General features: G+C 47.2%; 1 protein-coding gene across 4 annotated transcripts in view; it reads right to left on the bottom strand.

The window, feature by feature from the left end:
• Window positions 1-2714: 2714 nt before the first annotated feature.
• The window catches only part of TMEM63A (transmembrane protein 63A), a 68422-nt gene continuing 48789 nt past the window's right edge, over window positions 2715-22347 (bottom strand). For all 4 annotated transcript variants that reach the window (XM_075595495.1, XM_075595493.1, XM_075595496.1 and 1 more), the window contains 8 exons: window positions 20036-20122; window positions 18680-18745; window positions 16732-16894; window positions 14685-14790; window positions 13272-13439; window positions 9945-10060; window positions 8236-8298; window positions 2715-3667 (listed from right to left, as the gene is read on the bottom strand). In XM_075595495.1, coding sequence (XP_075451610.1) covers window positions 3521-3667; window positions 8236-8298; window positions 9945-10060; window positions 13272-13439; window positions 14685-14790; window positions 16732-16894; window positions 18680-18745; window positions 20036-20122 — 916 coding nt within the window. In that variant the 3' untranslated portion in view covers window positions 2715-3520. The remainder of the gene's footprint in view (window positions 3668-8235; window positions 8299-9944; window positions 10061-13271; window positions 13440-14684; window positions 14791-16731; window positions 16895-18679; window positions 18746-20035; window positions 20123-22347) is intronic.

Here is a 22347-nt window from a genome sequence, read left to right as displayed (position 1 = left end):
GGTATTAATGTGCCCGTCTGCGGTGCTTTGGGTATTAATGTGCCCGTCTGCGGTGCTTTGGGTATTAATGTGCCTGTCTGCGGTGCTTTAGGTATTAATGTGCCTGTCTGCGGTGCTTTGGGTATTAATGTGCCCGTCTGCGGTGCTTTGGGTATTAATGTGCCTGTCTGCGGTGCTTTGGGTATTAATGTGCCTGTCTGCGGTGCTTTGGGTATTAATGTGCCTGTCTGCGGTGCTTTGGGTATTAATGTGCCTGTCTGCGGTGCTTTGGGTATTAATGTGCCTGTCTGCCGTGCTTTGGGTATTAATGTGCCTGTCTGCGGTGCTTTGGGTATTAATGTGCCTGTCTGCGGTGCTTTGGGTATTAATGTGCCTGGCTGCAGTGCTTTGGGTATTAATGTGCCTGTCTGCGGTGCTTTGGGTATTAATGTGCCAGTCTGCGGTGCTTTGGGTATTAATGTGCCCGTCTGCGGTGCTTTGGGTATTAATGTGCCAGTCTGCGGTGCTTTGGGTATTAATGTGCCTGTCTGCGGTGCTTTGGGTATTAATGTGCCCGTCTGCGGTGCTTTGGGTATTAATGTGCCAGTCTGCGGTGCTTTGGGTATTAATGTGCCTGTCTGCGGTGCTTTGGGTATTAATGTGCCTGTCTGCGGTGCTTTGGGTATTAATGTGCCAGTCTGCGGTGCTTTGGGTATTAATGTGCCTGGCTGCAGTGCTTTGGGTATTAATGTGCCAGTCTGCGGTGCTTTGGGTATTAATGTGCCTGTCTGCGGCGCTTTGGGTATTAATGTGCCTGGCTGCAGTGCTTTGGGTATTAATGTGCCTGTCTGCGGTGCTTTGGGTATTAATGTGCCCGTCTGCGGTGCTTTGGGTATTAATGTGCCCGTCTGCGGTGCTTTGGGTATTAATGTGCCTGTCTGCGGTGCTTTGGGTATTAATGTGCCTGTCTGCGGTGCTTTGGGTATTAATGTGCCTGTCTGCGGTGCTTTGGGTATTAATGTGCCTGTCTGCGGTGCTTTGGGTATTAATGTGCCTGTCTGCGGTGCTTTGGATATTAATGTGGCTGTCTGCGGTGCTTTGGGTATTAATGTGCCCGTCTGCGGTGCTTTGGGTATTAATGTGCCAGTCTGCGGTGCTTTGGGTATTAATGTGCCTGTCTGCGGTGCTTTGGGTATTAATGTGCCAGTCTGCGGTGCTTTGGGTATTAATGTGCCTGTCTGCGGTGCTTTGGGTATTAATGTGCCTGTCTGCGGTGCTTTGGGTATTAATGTGCCTGTCTGCGGTGCTTTGGGTATTAATGTGCCAGTCTGCGGTGCTTTGGGTATTAATGTGCCCGTCTGCGGTGCTTTGGGTATTAATGTGCCCGTCTGCGGTGCTTTGGGTATTAATGTGCCCGTCTGCGGTGCTTTAGGTATTAATGTGCCTGTCTGCGGTGCTTTGGGTATTAATGTGCCCGTCTGCGGTGCTTTAGGTATTAATGTGCCTGTCTGCGGTGCTTTGGGTATTAATGTGCCAGTCTGCGGTGCTTTGGGTATTAATGTGCCTGTCTGCGGTGCTTTGGGTATTAATGTGCCAGTCTGCGGTGCTTTGGGTATTAATGTGCCAGTCTGCGGTGCTTTGGGTATTAATGTGCCCGTCTGCGGTGCTTTGGGTATTAATGTGCCCGTCTGCGGTGCTTTGGGTATTAATGTGCCTGTCTGCGGTGCTTTGGGTATTAATGTGCCCGTCTGCGGTGCTTTGGGTATTAATGTGCCAGTCTGCGGTGCTTTGGGTATTAATGTGCCAGTCTGCGGTGCTTTGGGTATTAATGTGCCCGTCTGCGGTGCTTTGGGTATTAATGTGCCCGTCTGCGGTGCTTTGGGTATTAATGTGCCAGTCTGCGGTGCTTTGGGTATTAATGTGCCCGTCTGCGGTGCTTTGGGTATTAATGTGCCAGTCTGCGGTGCTTTGGGTATTAATGTGCCCGTCTGCGGTGCTTTGGGTATTAATGTGCCTGTCTGCGGTGCTTTGGGTATTAATGTGCCCGTCTGCGGTGCTTTGGGTATTAATGTGCCCGTCTGCGGTGCTTTGGGTATTAATGTGCCAGTCTGCCATGCTTTGGGTATTAATGTGCCCGTCTGCGGTGCTTTGGGTATTAATGTGCCCGTCTGCGGTGCTTTGGGTATTAATGTGCCCGTCTGCGGTGCTTTGGGTATTAATGTGCACACTGGGTCTAGTTTCTTTTGGCAGATTACTGTATGTTGCTTGTTGATTACATTTCTAAGAAGAAAAAAAAAACCACAGAAATCCAAAGCAAGAGATGTAAGTTTGGGGGCATTACCAAAACAGAACAATATGCTTTTCCCCTCTGACATTTGAAGTCACAAAAGAAACATTAAATAATAGATGCCTTCATGACAGAAAACAGGAGTCATTAAAAAAAGGGTGCTGAAACTATACCAAAACATCTAATGTTACCCGGTCGTGGGACTGGAATAGTAACAAGATATTGGTGAGATTTGGTAACCCAACTGGTTGAGTGTAGTTATCTGCTGGGGAAACGCCTTGGGCCGTGCGGAAAAGGTTTTGCGAGCTCATACATGTCTATGAAGACTTCTCCTGTTGACGCTAAGGATTCGAGCTTTGCAGCAAAGGTTTAAAATAACTCATCTCCAATACTCCGCAATGGGATTAAAAAGAAATAAATTAAAAAAAAATCATACATGAGAAAAAACTAAATAACATATTTTAATGCAAAAAAACAATATTCTTAAATATGTAATCACACAGTGGAAATATGCTGCTGGGTTCATTTTAATAAGTCCATCTTTACACCTTCAATTGTGAAATGGCTTGCAATGTGTGCCGTGGCAATGCACTGCAGGCCACACAGCCCAGAAGGGGTTAAAAACAGCCATGTAACATTTCAGCACACGTGAATATATAAATCCTCCTTGCATATAATACCCCAAAATGCAATGTCGTACACACAAAATAAAGTGAGCACAAAGGCCTTGTTTTCTCATAAAAAAAAGTAACATCTTTGGAATGCCAGGACCCAAATCTCCACGTTCCCGCTGTATGGTTAAGTGGTTTTCTTTCACCTGGGCACATTTCAGGAGCCGGGATAATAGGGGGTCTTGATTAATTCATAAATACCAGGCAACCCGAGAGCTTCCTAGCACCGACAGCTGACCTCTGACCTCGGGATGCTCGATAGAATAGTCAAGATTGTAGTGAGCGGTGGAGTTACTCCTCGTCTTCATACGTCCTCCAATCCTTACAGGAACGTTGTAACAATGCGGTGCACCCCCCAACCCCCCGTGTCATTCAACACGTGTTATATGATGGGTCCAGCTGTTCTGGGGACAGCTGCACAGTATTCTGAATCCCTTCCTAGCCTCCTTCGTGCAGCAATGGTTTGTAATCACGGTCCACCTTTTTCCCTGTGTGTTTTTTTTTACCCGCATCATACAAAACGTGAGGTGCAACATCTCCCTCTTGTGTTGAATGCTGGTAATGGCATTCCGTCTTCGGTCGCTCAGGAGTACTCCTGTACAAGCTGTGCTCGGTCGTCTGAACTAGTGCCTGCCCCTGTGTCTTCCATGGTGCCGTAGGACTGCTGAGCTTCTTGGTCCAACTTGGTTGTCTCGGAAGGTTCAGCCATCAAAACGTTGGGAACGTACATCTGGAACGACAGAAAATGACACCATTGACTAAGCAACGGATGGAAATTCCCATACAAAACGCTGTACATATCATACTTCTTATACAGTGCTTCCTGTGAACAGAGCACTACACGTAACAGAATAATACGACCACCACAGCTCCCTATACTTACCACCCTACTATTTATTTTCAAAACGTGAGTGCAAATGAACCAATATGTATATTTGTAATTATGTAGCACAAAGGCCCGAGTTGGCATGAAGACAATGGAAAATACAGGGAATTACAATACAGGAACGCTGGCAATTTTTATTTGATTACCGATTGGGCTTCATTTTAAGTCAGCCTCTCTCGCTATCCCTCCCCCACCCCTAATGTCCCCATTTCTGCCATCCATCATCTTGCTGTGTGCAGTCTCCGTCCCCCCCTCTCTTGCTCTTCTGTCTCCGTCTTCACCCTCTACTAACTCCACCACCATCAATTGCAACCAGTCACTGCCACCTCTCTTACTTCCTACAGCGTCTGCCCTGTACCTTGTTCTGTACCTAAAAGGGGGTGTCCCCAGGGCTGATCTGCTCTTCGCTCACCTCTGGGTCCCAAGATATTTGCAGTTCTTGGTGCTGGTGTTTAACGCACACAATATTACAACTAGGATCACAGGGTCACCAATAGAAAGTCCCGATGCCATCTCCCGATGACATCCCAGCTTTCGATTGGCTGCCAAAGCGATGCGGAACCGAGCGGCCACATTGTGTCCACTGGATCATCTCTCGGAAATCCACAGATACAGGCAATCAAAAACATACTCCCCCACCACAAAAACCCAGCAGGGTGGGCTGCTGCATTAAAGCAAAAACGTAAAACCTGCAACCTCATGATCTCCAGAGTGCTACTGTACAAAGGTACAACTTCAGACCTGTCCGGCGCGGGGCGCACAGACCTGTCCGGCACGGGGAGCACAGGCCCGTCCGGCACGGGGAGCACAGGCCCGTCCTGCGCGGGGCGCAAAGGCCCGTCCTGCGCGGGGCGCACAGGCCGTCCATCGCGGGGCGCACAGGCCCGTCCAGCGCGGGGCGCACAGGCCCGTCCAGCGCGGGGCGTACAGGCCCGTCCAGCGCGGGGCGCACCGGCCCGTCCAGCGCGGGGCGCACAGGCCCGTCCAGCGCGGGGCGCACAGGCCCGTCCAGCGCGGGGCGCACAGACCCCGGCCAGCGCGGGGCGCACAGACCCCGGCCAGCGCGGGGCGCACAGACCCCGGCCAGCGCGGGGCGCACAGACCCCGGCCAGCGCGGGGCGCACAGACCCCGGCCAGCGCGGGGCGCACAGACCCGGCCAGCGCGGGGCGCACAGACCCGGCCAGCGCGGGGCGCACAGACCCGGCCAGCACGGACGCAGAGTTTGACACTCATAAGCAGCAGTAGCTAAAGGTTATTATTTTGGGCCACTGAGGGACAGCGTGACGAATGCATCGATTGCTCAGGTGCTGCCAGCGTGGGAGAAATAAATGGCCTTGTGTTGCTATTCTAGGACTGGCGCCCGGCCCTACAGATAAGAAACCTGCCAAAGCAATTCTCTTTCAAAGCCCATTCAAGTATTAACTCCTGCAGCGCCGGAGGGGCTGGTAACGCATTGAAAAACTGGCGTTTTGTTTATTTCTTTTTCATACTTTACAGGTAATGTCTACTGTTTACTACAGTAGATAACTCCCTTTGTAGATCCCTGCACATCAATCTGTGTGTGTACACCCGGGCTCTGCTCTGGGCTCGCCCGTCTTGTCTATAGAATTTCACTCAATAATTCCCTTTGATTGAAGTATCACACACATATACAGTACATAATGTATAACACACCCATGCACAGGCAGTCCTCGCTTTACAACGAATGGCTTATCCAACGCTATGCAATGCATACCTATGTTCATTTTTACAACGCCAAAACGGCTTATCCAATGCTCTTCAACGTTGTTTATGTGTATGTGTGTGTGTATATATATATATATATATTATTATACTGTATTATATATATAATATAACATAATAAATATTATATAGTATAATATAATATTATATAGTGTCATATTATATAGTATATTATATATATATATATATATATATATATATATATATATATATATATATATATATATATAATATTATACTATATAATATGACACTATATAATATTATATTATACTATATAATATTTATTATGTTATATTATATATATAATACAGTATATACACTATATAATTTATGTGTGTGCTGCATATCTTATTGCCTGCATAAAATATTTGGTGTATTTTAGTGTTAAAAATGCCTCCAGGAACGGAACCTTTCATTTAAACAGTGTTCCTATGGGAAAACGTGTTTCGCTTTACAACGTTTCGCTATCCAACGCCATTTTGAGTAACGCATTGTGTTGGATAACCGGGGACTGCCTGTATGTGTGTATACATATATATATATATATATATATACACACACCATCACATTTTAAGTTATGGTGGGTGAAAAAGGCAACAAGAAACCTCCACCGTTAGCATATAGCAAATAAAAGATCACATGTCTTAGGCAGGTCTGCAACCCTGCCCTTCACCATTATCACCCAGCATACAGTGTTTCCACATTTTACAGGGGTTCCATGTAAACATGGATTCTGGCAAAAGGTGACACTGTGTGCTCATTTGCATGTCATTTCCCAGAATCCCTTGCTGCAGTGGAAACACGGTATGCTGGGTGATAATGGTGAAAGGCGGGGTTGCAGACCTTTAGATGCAGCACAACCATATCCTTTGTGTGGAATGGCCAAGTTACTCGAGTACTCTTCCCCTCATCTAGGTAACGTATTAGCTCTCATGCTGCAATATTTATACCTACAGTATTAATACAACTAGTGAGCACCATAAACACAAACAGTAACGTCACATGTTATGCATGTCTGTCCCCTCTCTTATTTTCAGTCAATTATGCACTTCTTCATATACTGGGGGAAAGCTGCGTGATGGCCCAGGAGGATTTATCGCTGTGGGGGGTCCGATCCTGAAGCATGGACCCCCCCACCCCCCCCCCCCCCCCCCACACACACAGCGAAGTCACAGCACCACGATCCCTGGAGGCATGGCTGCAGGGACAGTATGTCCTGCCATATCTGTACCGGACAGAGGTTCTTGACTTCAGTCCTCAAGACCCCCCCCCAACGAGGTCAGGTTTTAAGGATCTCTCAGCTTCAGCACAGGTGGCTCAATCAGTGGCTCAGTCTTGAGGACTGGAGTTGAGAACCACTGGTGTCTGCCCTAAGAAGTAAGAAGGGGAGGGTACTGTAGTTCCAATAGCCGTGTCACCAGGTTTAGCCAGCCTTAACATCACCGTGTCCATGATGGAGGGCACGGATACTGATAAGAACTCGCTCTCCTGCTGTTTCCTGCAGCTGTGCGTTTCTATATACTCGCCTGTCCATGCTGCCGTCCTGCTACCCCCACACGGCATTAGCAGTGCACTTTTAACCCATCCCATGCTGGAATTTTAAAACCAGTTTCTGTCTCTTTTGGTGGTCTTAAAGTCTAACATTTACTGTGATATATTACCCTTTAGAGCAGGGGTGCGCAAACTTTTGGCCCTGCGCCCCTCTGCCCGCACGCGCCCCCTTACCTTGTCTCAAGAGTCAAATGTTGCCGCGTTACCATGGTTACGCATCGCCCAAAGCCAAGGTAAGGGACTTTACAGAGGCCTCGCGCGGTCCCCCAGCATTTACTTTATATGCTTTGGGGAAGAGTGCGGGGCCTCTGTAAGCACCCCGCCCCCCCAAATAAATCTCACGTACCCTCCCCAGTTTGCACACCCCTACTTTGGAGTACCCTTATGTAATTCTTGGTATGGCATGGGTCCATAGGTGGTCCTCACCAGGTTTTCTAGGGGCAGACCTGGCTGAACGCTGCGACCGAGCGGCCCGCCCCGAAGTGAACCCCCTCCATTTCCGGCATCCAGGCCCCAGTTACGTCATGCGATGGCTCCAAGAGCGATCACGTGACGCGGTCGCGCTGAAGGTCCAGCAGCACACCCACCCGGCAACTCTACAGGTTTGTAGATTTCCTCTTAAATCCGCCAGGTCAGAGATGGCGCTAACCACTGCAGCCAAGAGACCCGCTTCCCAGGAGAGAAACGCGCAGGACATGTTTTATACATTTGGCTCCAGCCCAGGCTGAAGTGAGAAAAAATGGTTCGAAATGTGTAACAGAGCAAATGTCTTCATCCTCCTGCACAAACACTTACGGGCAGCAAAAAGGTAAAGCAACCTCTGAGGTTATCTAGGCTCATCTTACACAACAGAACCTAGTGGAGAATTCGATGATGAAGCACACACACACACACACACACACACACACACACACACACACACACACACACACACACACACACACACACACACACACACACACACACACACACACACACACACACACACACACACACACACACACACACACACACACACACACACACACACACACACTTTCATTCTGGACTCAAGTATTTCACAGTAAAATAAGCAGGCTGTTTATCTTTGTGCAACGATGGTCACAACACTTACAGAAGATTTCCGAGCTGGTCCTCCACTGAATGAGGCGTCTCCTGCTGATTGGGATTCTTCAATCTGCAGACAAACCCCAAATAAAACAGGATGATCAGTCATACTAAAAAATAAAAGAGGGGCCTGTGAAGCAGATCTGTCTACATAAAGTGACACAAATAAGGCTGCACAGGTTTTGTGTTTGTTTTCTAAAGTGGTACTAAGCGGTATCCCAAAAAGTGGCAGAACTAGGCATCAGCGGGCCCTCTACCCCGGGGTCCCACCTGTGGAGCGGGTGCAGCGCCGGAGGGATCCCACCCAGACAGTGATAGCGGAAGTTGGGCCAAACTTCCGTGGTAGGAACATCCTGGTCGACTCCCACCACCGCCTGGTAAGGCCCCACACCACAGGTAGAGCCGGGGAGGGGTGGTGCAGAGAGGTGGGGGTTAGAAATGGCAAGACGCTGTTCTGGCTGCTAAAATAAGTGCAGGAAGATCGTTCCAGCGTGTGGTGGATGGGCCCCTGAAGCTGGTGGGCCCTGGGGCAGCGGAACTGGCTGCACATGTGGTAGTTCCACTAGTGATCCCAATGTAGGACCTCACTGAGCTCCATGGGACAGGCAACAATTATCATCAGTGATCCAAGGAGTATCAGGGATTTCTGTGGGACATTCATATCAATATTACTGTATGCTGTAAGCCTATAGGGAACCATGTTAAAATGGTTTTGAAGCAAAAGGTGACACTTTGTGTCCATTTGCATGTCATTTCCCAGAATCCCTTGCTGCAGTGGAAGCGCTGTGTGCTGGGTGATAATGCTGAAAGGCGGGGTTGCAGACCTGTCTAAGACATGCAAATGAGCATACAGTAATATTTCCATTTGCTATATGCTTTGCTGTGGAGGGGTTTTGTCACTTTTTTTTACCCACCATAACTTAACTAAGTGTGGTAAACCCCATCCTCATTGCTTCATTGCATAGCCAGTTAACCAACCCCACACAGATGAGACAAATTAAGGTCGAAACGGCTGTCTGTGGGTGGGTTTTCTGGCTATGCATCCTAACCCTGGCTGTGCTCAAAGCTGTGACCATGCAGCAAGCTTAAGCCTATAGGGAACCATGTTAAAAATGGTTTTGAAGCAAAAGGTGACACTGTCTGTCCATTTGCATGTCACTTCCCAGAATCCCTTGCTGCAGTGGAAGCGCTGTGTGCTGGGTGATAATGCTGAAAGGCGGGATTGCAAACCTGTCTAAGACATGCAAATGAGCATACAGTAATATTTCCATTGTGTGTGTGTGTATACATTCATGTGTATGTGTGCATGTATATTCTAATCAGGTACACAGAGTTTTACACTTTATTAAGGGTTGAAACTACTTTCCAGCACTAAAATGTTGACCCACAAAACGTCCTTACAGCAGGGGATTCTCTCACAAGAACAGGTAATGTTTATAAACAGGAATTGGGAAGGGGTTTTAAACAAGGCAATCCAAGTGGGCGTGAACGGGACATTTACTGGATATAGGTCAAGATTGTTCATATAACCCAAGGTTTTCCTTTTGCCTCCTCTGCTAAGCAATGCCCCCCCCCCTCCCCCCCCCCCCCCGTGGCAGCGCAGGGTCCAGTGAACCACCTAAACGGGATCCTTTTTACGTTGAGTTGACGGGATACTGCGTGGTGGAGATGCTGAATGGTTCCCGTGTGAACGAGTTCAGGAGAGGACATGCTCACCTTATAATTCAGGGGACTCAGATGCTTGAAACAGCCAAAACAGGTATAAAGTAGGCAAATTAGGATCGTGATGAGAGAGATGATTAAAGTAAACAGCGTTGATGATGCTTTGAAACCTACAAAAAACAAGAAAAGATTAGATTTAGCCAGCAATAAGAACACACGTTCTCTGGAGGGACCTGTCGCAATATTTGCTCCCTGAATTGAACGCCCAGATATTGCTCAGTAAAGAAGCAGTGCAGGTGTCATTCACATTTTGTTTGTACAAGGTCACTGCGACCTTGATGTAACCCGCCTTCTAATGACCCTGGCAGCACACTTCCAATGACCCTGACAGCACACTTCCAATGACCCTGGCAGCACACTTCCAATGACCCTGGCAGCACACTTCCAATGACCCTGGCAGCACACTTCCAATGACCCTGGCAGCACATTTCCAATGACCCTGGCAGCACACTTCCAATGACCCTGGCAGCACACTTTTCACTCATAAGGCTGCGGTCCCAGTAATCACTACAGCACACGTCTCGGCGTGCGCTGTGCGATTAAACTCCGCCCCCCAGTACCTCCGGTCCCAGTTGCTACCCTGACGCGCAATTTCCTCCTGCTCTGCACGACAGCTTTTCAGGGAGGCAGGGGAAATTGAGTTTACTCCTAGCGACGGAGGCGTGGCCACGCCCCCACCGGCGGTTCACCCAATGAGGGCGAACCAGCCGCGTGACGCGATGGCCACGCCCCCGAAAATCCCCGATCACGCCCCCTCCCGTCGCAAGCTCCCTCTCTCCCCTCGGACCGCAGATCGCGGTTAGCGCTGTGCACGCGCCGCCCCACCCGCCGGGCGCGCGTGTCACAGACATGACTGGGACCGCAGCCTAACTTGGGAGAGAGTGGTCCTAACAGGTCAAAGTACTGTGGTTTAGCCCAAACGGAGGATCTCCTGCCGTGAAGGGCCGGAGACGTTCTTAAAGCAGCAAAACATGTAGCAGTGCGCTTTCCCCCCCCCCTTTTCCATACAGGATTGAAGCAGGGGGTCTGCAGAGCTGAACAGTGTTCATTTCATCTCCGGGGACCCCCTGCTTCCCGAGATACTTACCTCTGTAGGTAGTGCTGGTATCTCTGGGGAGTTTAAATGCCCCGCTCATGCGGGCCGATAGGAAGCCGCAAGCGATGATGTCACACAAGCCCGATTGGCCCACGGGACATTTAAAAGCCGTCATTATGTTAGGTTGCTTCATTGCTAATCCTATATCCACGCTGTTCTTCTTTCATCATGCATTCGGCTCCTGCTTGCATTGTAGGTGCAACGCTAGCAGGAGCCAAATGAATGATTAAAGAACAGCGTGGACATAGGATTAGCAATGAAGCAGCTACACCTGGGCGTTTTAGGGGCGATGTAAAGCATGTCCGTTTGTTAATTTCTATTGCCACTTCACTTGAGAGAGGACATTTGGCAGAAACGTTGTGTTTGCTTTTGGCAGATTAAAAGAATTTATTGGAAAAGCCGCAGTGCCCTCGTGCCTCTATTCCCTTAATCTTCCCTGGGACCTGGAGCACCGACCGGTAACTGGACCATATTCTTTCCCTTTTTACTGATGTGCAGCATACATTTCTGAATTGTCATTATGTTCGGCCCCGTTCCCTGGCTGCAGAACCCAGCACAGCTACGGAGGTATCTCTGGATGCAGGGGGTCCCCCCGGAGCTGAAATGAACGCAGCTCCGGAGACCCCCCTGCTTCAATCCTGTAATAATAATATTGTGCTTTAATTGCTGCAAAGTAATGAGACTCCCCCTGCTGGCAGCGATGAGTGGTAAGCCACTAAGAGACTGGCACATTATTTATTTATTATATATACTGTATGTGTGTATGTATATATATATATATATATATATATATATATATATATATATATATATATATATAGTATATATCTCTACATCTATATCATTTGGGACTCTAGTAAGATAGGTGTCTCTCTCCTCCCCCCTCTTCCACCCCCCTTCTCCCAAAACCCATATTTCAGGGCCTGAAGTTAAATGTTGTAACATTGGCGGGAGGATGTAATAGCACCCGCGGACTAATTGAAAACGATAGCCGATTTAGGAGCATTCGTCCACATTTTTAACCGTCCCATCTGCCTCCGAATATCCTTCTGCGGATCGCAGTTGAATTCTGACTAATTCGCCCATTTCTAAACACAAGTATGTACATGTTAAGCTTTGTATCCTACTCCAGGGGGGCGCAAACTGGCGGGGGGTGAGATTTTCCAGAGGTCCCGCGCTCTTCCCCAAGGCATTTAAATCAAATGCCGGGGGGGGGGACCCCACAAGGCCTCTGCAACTCACTTACCTTGGCTTCCAGCGACACGTTGTCAAATGACGCCCTGGGGTCATGTGACATCACGTTACCATGGCAACATGGCGTAATTTGACACCGAAGCCAAGGTAAGGGGGGGGGGGGGCGACGGGGGACAGCATGCAGGGGGGCGCAGGGGGAAACGTTTGCGCACCCCTGTCCTACTACACCCTTTTTCATACTTGATCACATTATATACATCCACAGAAAGATTTTTGAGAATAATTTCAAGGAAAGTTGTCGAATTTCCAAAATCTGGCCCCAGACATGTTGGGGAGACCGTTAAATACCGAATATATTTTTCTACAGTTATGTTAAATATATGGATATATGTTGCCAGCTTATCTATGCCAATAATGTTTAAATAAAAAGGAATTTACAAAAAAAAAAAAAAAAAAACAATTTCCCCTTTCCCTTCCAGAGCCGTTTGATAGGACAGGGGCGGCCAACTCCCGTCCTCCAGGGCCACCAAGAGGTCAGGTTTCAAGGCTATCCCTGCTTCAGCACAGGTGGCTCAATCAGCGCTGAAGCAGGGAAATCCCTAATACCTAACCGGGTGGTGGGGCCTTGAGGACTGGAGTTGGCCACCCTTGCATTAGGGGGGAACTGAAGCGGAAACAGCCCGCTCCATCTCTCTACTACCCTGCGGTTCAACGACCCAGCCCAGGTTGTCTACCCAGATGTCTCCTAAACGACTCCACAGCTTCCAACTTCCCAACGTGTTCCTCCATCCCCCCGGGTTGCAGACCTGCCTGAGGCGTGTGAACGTGCTCACAAGCTTGTCCATGAGCTGGACGCTGTACAGTGGGGGGTTGTGGTCACTTTTGTTTACCCACCATAACTTGTTTACGGTGTGGTTTAATCCACAACCTACAGGGAGCTGGCGCGGTGCTCTGGTGTTACACCTCCAACATGGACGGTGCTAGTGGGGGGGGAAAAAAAGAAGCGGGTTACAAAGTAAAAAAACACTTACCCATTCGCAAGAGGGAGAAAAAATAAAGCCACATGAGGCACAGTATCGGGGCGGCGAGAGCCTGGTTGACGGCCGCAAAGTGGATCTTCTTGTCCAGCTTGGTTGGCAGATACGCGTAGTAAAGATTGTGGCGATCCACCATGTGCTTCAGCAGCATGTAAATTAAACCTGAGAAGAGAACGCAGAAAGCGCGGTCAGGAGTCGAAGGTGGAAACATGTCTCTGTAATCACGCCGGGCAGGTCACGGGTTTTATTCGACCCTCCTCGCCCGATCGTTGGGGCGCTGTCTTTTTCTAATATAGATACGCCTAGAAAGAAGACGATGATCTCCCCCCGTGTGACAGGGACACTGCTAATCTCCCCGCTGCCGAGGGGGTCAGTAACGCACAAATATTATGCCTGGCGTGCCTCCACGGCAGAGAAAGGTGGAGAGAAGAGAGGTGGTCGAAGGTGAAATCCCGCATAGCCGGCCACAAGACAACCTTTTGCAGAGAACTGAACAATGTAAATCGGCTTCCTCATACCCATCTACATGTGCTGAAAGCAAAAATGTGGCTGCTTTTCAATAATTTCTATATAATTAATAGTTTTTTCTTGTATAGCGCATAGCATTTTTCCAAGCAAATGTCCCTGCCCCGCAGAGCTTACAATCTATGGTTTTGGTGCCTGGGGCACAGGGAGATAAAGTGACTTGCCCAAGGTCACAAGGAGCCGACACCGGGAATTAAACCAGGCTCCCCTGCTCAGTGTGGTTGTTTTCAGAGTCAGTGCCACTCCTTCAGCTTGTCTTAGGGGCATTTGAATGGGGACGGGTTTGTCAATCAAGTGTTCCATTATATATTTTTTTACCCTTCGCCCACCCCGTCCTTATAAGAGAGGCAGGAACGATAAGGGGTGGGGGTAAAAGAAGGGGGTTCTGGCTGTACAAACTCTCGCTGAACACGCAGTGACATCAGACAAAGGGAGCAGCCAGAGGAAATCAAACTCCGTCCCAAGTCTCAGCTCAACGTGTTTACAAACCAACGTTAAAACATTATTTAAATATAATTTATGGGTCATATTCTGATCAACAAGCATCAATCGCACAGATTCAACCCCTTAAACATGTCCCTGCCATTAACAGTCTTTGATCCGAGGATGGAGTGGACCTTTCCATCAGAAATCGGCCTCCTCGACCGCAAGAGATTACCTCCTGTATTCGTATCCCCTCAATCTGCGGCCCACACTGCCCCCCCCCCCCCCCCAACCCTGAGTTTCAGGCCCTCGTTAGTGACAAGGAAATGCCGGGATTTCCACTGAGCAATTCCGGTGTTAACTGAAAACCTTGGTTATGGCAAAGCGGGTATTGGTGTCCCATGGGCTGTAACGCAAAGCTTGGAGAATATGCACTACTCACATCTGCTGGGAACTCACCAAAGGGCACAATGATGGGGCAGGTGATGCTATACGCCATGATGACGGTGAACACGCACAGCATCCAGGCGTACATCGCTCCAAATTCATATCCGAAAGCCTGGTGCTGGAAAACAGAACGCGTCAACACGACAGCAGCATAGAGTACTAGGGAACACGTCGTTTTAACCCCTCTGAAGCCAAACACTCCTGCCGCCACGCGCCTGGCAAACGTAAAGTGTCAAAGGAAAGTAACTAAAAGATTGCAGTAAAAAGAAGTCCTGCAGTGAACCTTAAAAAATAATTTCTATAAGATATGGGAACGGTGGCCTCAGGTTTTTAGGTAGCATCCTGATCATGGTCGATAGTAATCCCTTGTCCCTTTTACCTTTTAGCCCTTAGGCATTCCCACCCTCCCCGTCCCATTCCTTTCCTCTCTGGCCCCCATCTTTATCTATCCCTTTCCTTTATCTTTTCTATGTAAAAAAATTCAAAAATAAGAATAGTTTGAAATTAAAAGAATCCAAAGAGATTTATAGATAAAAATTAAATTGATATGCAACATACAGAAAATAGTCAAGAAAAATTGTTAGGAACATAATTGTTTTTTTTTAACTAAGATAGATGTATAAATATTGTTCCTTTATCAAAATTTTACATGTAAGTAAGATGTTAATTTAAGTAAAATAATAAAAAAAATATTGAAACAAAAAAAAATATATATATATATATCCCAGAAATATAATAAGATGACATATTGGGGGTTATATTAATTACCTGTGGAGATGTTAATGGCAGCAAATGGGAGATTCGCAGGGTGTGGGGATAAGGACTAAAGTAGCCAGGCATACTAGGGTCTGCTAGGAAACCTATGAACCCGTAAGGTGAAGGAGGAACGCAGGAGATGCACAGTCTCTGCCCAAGCGCTACGAGAGTAATAGATTGGTATGGACTCCCTGATTTACACAACTCACATTGCTAAAGTTACAGAGGGTTTGTAAAATGCTGTTATACGGTAGGTTGAAATCCACCAGCCCTGAAGGAATGCATGGCCTGAAGCTAAACAGCAAAGAAAGCACGCTGAATGGCGCCCGTCATTGTGAGCCTGGACAAACCGTCTGCATCCTCCAGTATCTCGTAGGTGGTCACCAGACATTTTACATTTAGTTGTAACCTTTCAATAATTGGGTGATAAATTTGATAAAGCGCATGGGAGGTGTGAAACGCGTAAGAGATTTCCCATCTATGCTCACATAAATACATTTTTTGTGCACTTAATGGTCTTGCATTCAGCATTGTGTTCACACACAGGCTGGGCACCGCCAATTTTGTTTTTTCCTTACTTTGTGTGCAACACAACAACAACAACAACTCATCAAAATCAACACTCTTAAAAACAGAATAGTAACTACCACCAGGGCAGACTCCATGGGTTATGACTCCAATGGTTATTCACTAAAAACCTAGTTTTTAAAAATAAAATCGTTCTCCCTCCCCCCTCTTGCAATTGCCATTCTATAAACACATCTGCTTCGACCTTGTCGTAAAAGTAAAAAAAAAAAAGAGAAATAAGGCTACCTGCCTGATAATTTGACGTTGTCTGTATTATAACCAATGAAACGGAGGAAGAATGCAAATCTGCATTTACCACTCAAATGTTATCCAATTTCTATAGGATTGTGATTCTCCTGTACAGTGTAAGTTACTGGTTACTGAAGGCGAAGCGCGTAGGAATGCAATCAGCAAACACTAGCACTTTGCTCTACTGCAGGAATGGCCAACTCCAGTCCTCAAGAGCTACAAACAGGCCAGATTTTAAGGATATCCCTGCTTCAGCACAGGTGGCTCAGTCAAAGTCCGAGCCACTGAGTGAGTCACCTGTGCTGAAGCAGGGATATCCTGAACACCTGACCTGTTGGTGGCCCTTGAGGACTGGAGTTTGCCGCTCCTGCTCTACTGCGTGATAAGTATCTCGCTATATACTGGACAACAGTTCCTGCCCGGATCTCAGTTTGCCGTCTTGCCACAGGACCCTCTCCCCAACACATTCAGCATCTTTGTTCAATACCTGCTTTAAATTCCTCCTTTCGCCGGCAGACTTGGCCATGATCATGCGGATGGTGTACAGAATGAGACCCGGCAGGCGCATGAGCTCCATCCCGTTCCCGATGAATGCCGACGCAATCACGTAGTTTACGAAGAAGGCTCCCTGGTCAGGAAGGAAGACGCACCTACAGGGAGAGCAATGGGATGTGTCCAACAAACAGACGCCGGGAGAGTACGTGTCCCACAATAAGTGTACAGCACGTACAAATACCACTTGTGGGGACATCTGCACGTCTCTGACGGGGCTGCAACCCTGCATTACCCCATCATCGCTTAGCATCCTCTGCTACCACTGCCGCCAGGGATTCTGGGTAATGACATGCAAATGAGCACCAGCCCCACAATAATAATAATAATAAGGGATTCAAGCTACAGCACCGTCCCATCCTGTATTGTACCTTTCATTGTGTTTGGTCTCATTTATAACCTTAAATGTTTCCTTCTTTTTGCAACTGTAAAGTGCCTTTTTTTTTAAATTAGTTTTTGAATAACATGAAACAATATAAATACAATAGTTCCTGGGGTGAAAAAAAACAAAAAACAAAAAACTTATCAATAATTATTATACCCCTACACTCCAACAACACCCCTCCCCCCCCTCCCCCTCCCACACCATAGCTCATATATTATCTAAGAACCTTGGGAAGTGCTTTGAGTCCCATTGGGAGAAAAGCGCTATATAACGTTATTATTCAATAATTTATACTGTTCTCTCTCACAGTGCAATAGCAACACTGCATTATCTGATCAAGACCTCTCCTCAGGTGCGCAAATATAAAAAAAAACACACCAGAGTACGACCAAGTACCTTTAACAGTCTAAACACATGTTCCTCAACCAGGGTCCTGAGCCCCCCGAGGGGTGCTTCAGATTAACCTGGAGGGTTATCACATTATCATTTTAGTGCATTATTGATGATGGTGATGAGAGATTTTGCGTTACGTTTGAAGAGAGGGGGAGAAAAAAAAAACTTACACCATCCATAAACAATACTATTTTACTGTTCCAAGCTGTAGGTTTTAGGTCATTTCAGGTTCCAACTACGTTTTAGGAGCTATAACGAACGTAGTGGATGACGTGGGGGATTCATCAGACTTACAAGAATAAATGCTCCTTGTATTAAAAAAAAAAAAAAGTCAAGAAATATTAGTCTAAAAATGTAATTTCTGTAGAAACCTAAAACCCAATATTGAGGCAGCGCTACCAATAACCGCTACTGACCCTTCTCATCTCCTTTCTTACTGGAAGTTTTCCTCCTCGAACAAAAAATCTGATTATGTACACAGATGGCGAAGTACAATGGTATCAAGGGGTTAAGTTAGGGGTACCACAACTTTTTATTTTATTTAACAAATGTATACACTTTATTTTCAAAGAGAAAAAGGTGTATGTGAAGAGAAGCTCAGCTTTCATTTTTAAGAGGATAGTTATTCTGTAAACGTTATTTTTATTATTATTGATTTATAAAATGTTTTTACCAGGAAGTAATACATTGAGAGTTATCTCTCGTTTTCAAGTATGTCCTGGGCACAGAGTTATGATGACAATACACGGTTACAAATACATAGTTACATTAAGTGAGCAGGGTTATTATACATTATGTATAAGGACAATGCATGCACAGTTACAGATAATATATATTATAGGCGTATGTAGCAGTTGCAGACCAGATTAAAATGTGAGACAGCTTTAGTTATGAAAGAACTTAGACTGGTGGCGGCTGTGAGTCTCCGGCAGACTGTTCCAGCTGTGCGGTGCACGGTAAGAGGAGGTGGTTCAGAGAGCTCTGGTCATGTTACGAGGTCTACAATTTCCTAAGATCAGACCTGCTACGTTTGTGGAGACTCTTTGGCCGCTGATAATATGCAATTCTAAGACTGAGATGATTAAGGGGAAACGGTTGTACTTACTCCAGTCTCACTGAGCCTTTAGTGTCCAGCCCTTTGTCAAACAGCCAGCGAAAAAAGAAATCTAAACTGGAAAACAGAGACATCTCATTTTTTTTTCCGTTTCAGTGTTTAGCGTCATCATTAGAAACTATGGGGCCGGTGGCCAGGTGGCATCAAAGCCCGATCCGCGCTGTCGCAGCCGAATCAGCGGTATCTGCCATTGACTTTAATGGTCGGTATCGTCGATTCAGCTGCAAAAGTACGGTTCACGCTTTGATACATATATACACATACATACACAAGTGAGGGACACACAGGACAGCCTGCACGTCCAGGACAGCCTGCACGTCCAGGACAGCCTGCACGTCCAGGACAGGCTGCACGTCCAGGACAGCCTGCACGTCCAGGACAGCCTGCACGTCCAGGACAGCCTGCACGTCCAGGACAGCCTGCACGTCCAGGACAGCCTGCACGTCCAGGACAGCCTGCACGTCCAGGACACCACACTGCACGTCCAGGACACCACACTGCACAGGACACCACACTGCACAGGACACCACACTGCACAGGACACCACACTGCACAGGACACCACACTGCACAGGACACCACACTGCACAGGACGCTCCATGTCCAGGACACACTGCACAGGACACCACACTGCACAGGACACCACACTGCACAGGACACCACACTGCACAGGACACCACACTGCACAGGACACCACACTGCACAGGACACCACACTGCACAGGACACCACACTGCACAGGACACCACACTACACTGCACAGGACGCTGCATGTCTAGGACACACTGCACAGGACACATTGCACAGGGCCCTTTTTTTTAAATGATTTAATTTGAAAAAATATCGACGTTTCAACCAAAAACACAGACCTTCAACCAGGACAAACACACTTTGCTTATTCTGCAATTGTATTTAAAATCTTATTTAATTAATTAACCGTGAGTGCCCCCTAAACCCTGTGTGAAAATAAATAAATATATATATATATTTCAGGGCATATCAAAAGACTAAGAAGACGACAAAATGTAAGATGGGAGGATGAAATCAGAAAATATGTTAGGGCAGCATGCAGAAGAGAGGCTGTAAACGCAGTACCTGGAAGATCTTTGGCGAAGCTTTATCCAGCAGAGGGTCAACATGGGCTGAAGATTATGATATACACACACACACACACACACACACACACACACACACACGTATATATTACATATACACAAACACACATATGAAGCAAATTTACAACACAAAGTACCAGCGTTTGAGCTGACTCGCAGGGAAATTGCATCCACTTGCTTGTCTTTGTGCTGCAAAGATGTCCCATTGACAAGCGGACAGGACATATTCCTAACCTGGTGAAGCCAAGCGAAGGTAAAATCAGCACCATGAAGATCAGAAAAATGTAGACTTTGTGCATCATAATTCTGTTCTCTGCAGATCTGCAAGAAATAAAGGATCAATAACAGAGCATGAAAAAAAATTAAATCTCTCGAACACTAAGAAATACAAAAGGAAGATGTCACGGTCCAAGAAATCCCAAATACTTCCATGGGAATTGTTGGGCCATGCCCCTGTGTTCGTGTTGTTCTAGTTTGGAAAACATATTTCGGTTATTGCCACTTTTCCCCCCCAAAAAAAGATCTGTACCGTAATTATACTTTCTTTTTTTTTTTACGAATTCTATGCTTGCAAAACTTAGTAATAGGTTCATGCTGAAGCACAATTTAAAAGTGGGATTAATACAAACTGGCTGTTAAAAATGTTTCAGAGTGATTTGCATCTCTGTGCCTCTTCTCAAACAGTAGCAAGAAAATAACCAGGATTGGCGCTCAAGATGAGATAGTGGCACAAAGAAATAATCCAAATTAAAACAGTGAAACAGTAACACCCTCTGGTAACCAGGGCTCACTATAAGAAATTAACCCAAAAAAGTGCAATAAACATATATAATAAAACTAAAATGAATAAACTAAGGATACCCACTCAACCTAGACAAGATGGGAAAGTCTTCGTTTCCCCTGGGACGTAGTGGGTAGAGGTGACAAGGGAGCGGGACACCCTTGTCACCTCTACCCACCACCTCTTCTCTAACGCCCTGTGCAGCGATTGCTCTGTGAGCAGGTCGGTTTGAACAGTTTCAGGGATACACCTCGTCACAGGTAACATAATGCTCAGTAAACAATAATGTTTGTAATATCCTCAAGGGTAGGGGTGCGCAAAGTGGGGGCGTGAGGTTTTCTGTGGGGGGGGAGGGGTGCGGTGGTTGCAGAGGCCCCACGCTCTTCCCCCAAGGCATTTAAATCAAATGCTGGAGGACCGCGCGAGGCCTCTGTAGCTGCGCTTACCTTGGCTCCTGCGACGCATCGCCATGGCAACCATGTGAAGTCACGTGACACCCCGCCAAGGTACGGTGCAAGCAGGCAGGGGGGCGCGGGAGAATTTCTGGGCGCGGGAGAATTTCTAGGCGGGGTGGGGGGGGGTGGCGGTTACAGAGACCTGCGCTCTTCCCCACGGCATTTAAATGAAATGCCAGGGGAGGAGTGAGGCCAGTGTAACTCACTTACCTGCTGCCAGCCGGGTCTTCGGCGACGCGACGACATGGCAACGCGCGGAGTCACATAACACAGCTGGGTCATGTGACATCATACATTGCCATGGCAACGCACGTCAAATGACGTGACGGGGTCACGTGACATGACCCACGACGCCATTTAAAGCCGAGCCATTGGGAGAGGGGGGGGGGGGGGGCGCGAACGCTGCGGCTCCCGGGAAGGGGGTCCGCAGCTCAAGAACTTTGCGCACCCCTGGGTTAAAGCAGACGTCCCAAGCAGTGCAAGATATTTGTAACACTTTTCGGTTTGTGATCATTTGTTGCCAAATTTTCCCAGCAGTTTAAGCTGCAAATTGTAACAATAGATGATGCGAACTTAGTAATATAAGGATACATTGTAGCTGTTGAGCTACATTCACTGAAGGATTGATTGAAACAGAAAGGCAGCCATTATTGAACCCTGGGAAGTAGGATCTTTGTTGATCGATCACGGGAGAACTAATCAATCAGCAGCTTAGGAAATTTATTTTCAATAAAAGGTAATCAAAGGCTGCAAATATAAAAACAAAAAAAATAAGGTAATTTTTTTTGTTTTATTTAAAGTGCCGCTTGGATCGCCTCTTTAAAGTAGCAATAACTGCGATTTTTATTATTATTTTACATCGGTTTGAAGCAGGGGGTCTCCGTACACGATCCCCATTCATTTCAGCTCCGGGGACCCCCTGCTTCCCGAGGAACAGATCTCCAAATGGGGCGCGAGTAACTCAGCAAAGTATAACGCTCCCGCGCCACGCGTCCAATAGGAGGCGGAACCTGATGATGTCACGGCTTCCTATTGGGCCGCAGGGAGCTTTGAAACTCCGCCATTACATGAACCCTGCAAGCCGAGTGGAGCGGCTACCGTCACTCCCTAGGGAAGTAAGTATCTCCGGAAGCAGGAGGTCTCCAGAGCTGAAATGAAGTGGGTTCAGATCCAAAGACCCCCTGCTTGAAAGCTATGGTAAAAATATATATATATTGCATGCTTAGGTTGCATCTTTAAATGTAAGTGACAGGTGCACAGCAGCGAGATACTAAGCATGGCAGCACACAGAGGAAAACCATGAGATCCAT

Source organism: Ascaphus truei, chromosome 4 (assembly GCF_040206685.1).
Source record: "Ascaphus truei isolate aAscTru1 chromosome 4, aAscTru1.hap1, whole genome shotgun sequence".
Classification (NCBI taxonomy): Eukaryota; Metazoa; Chordata; class Amphibia; order Anura; family Ascaphidae; genus Ascaphus; species Ascaphus truei.
This window is presented reverse-complemented; position numbering and strand designations above follow the sequence as displayed.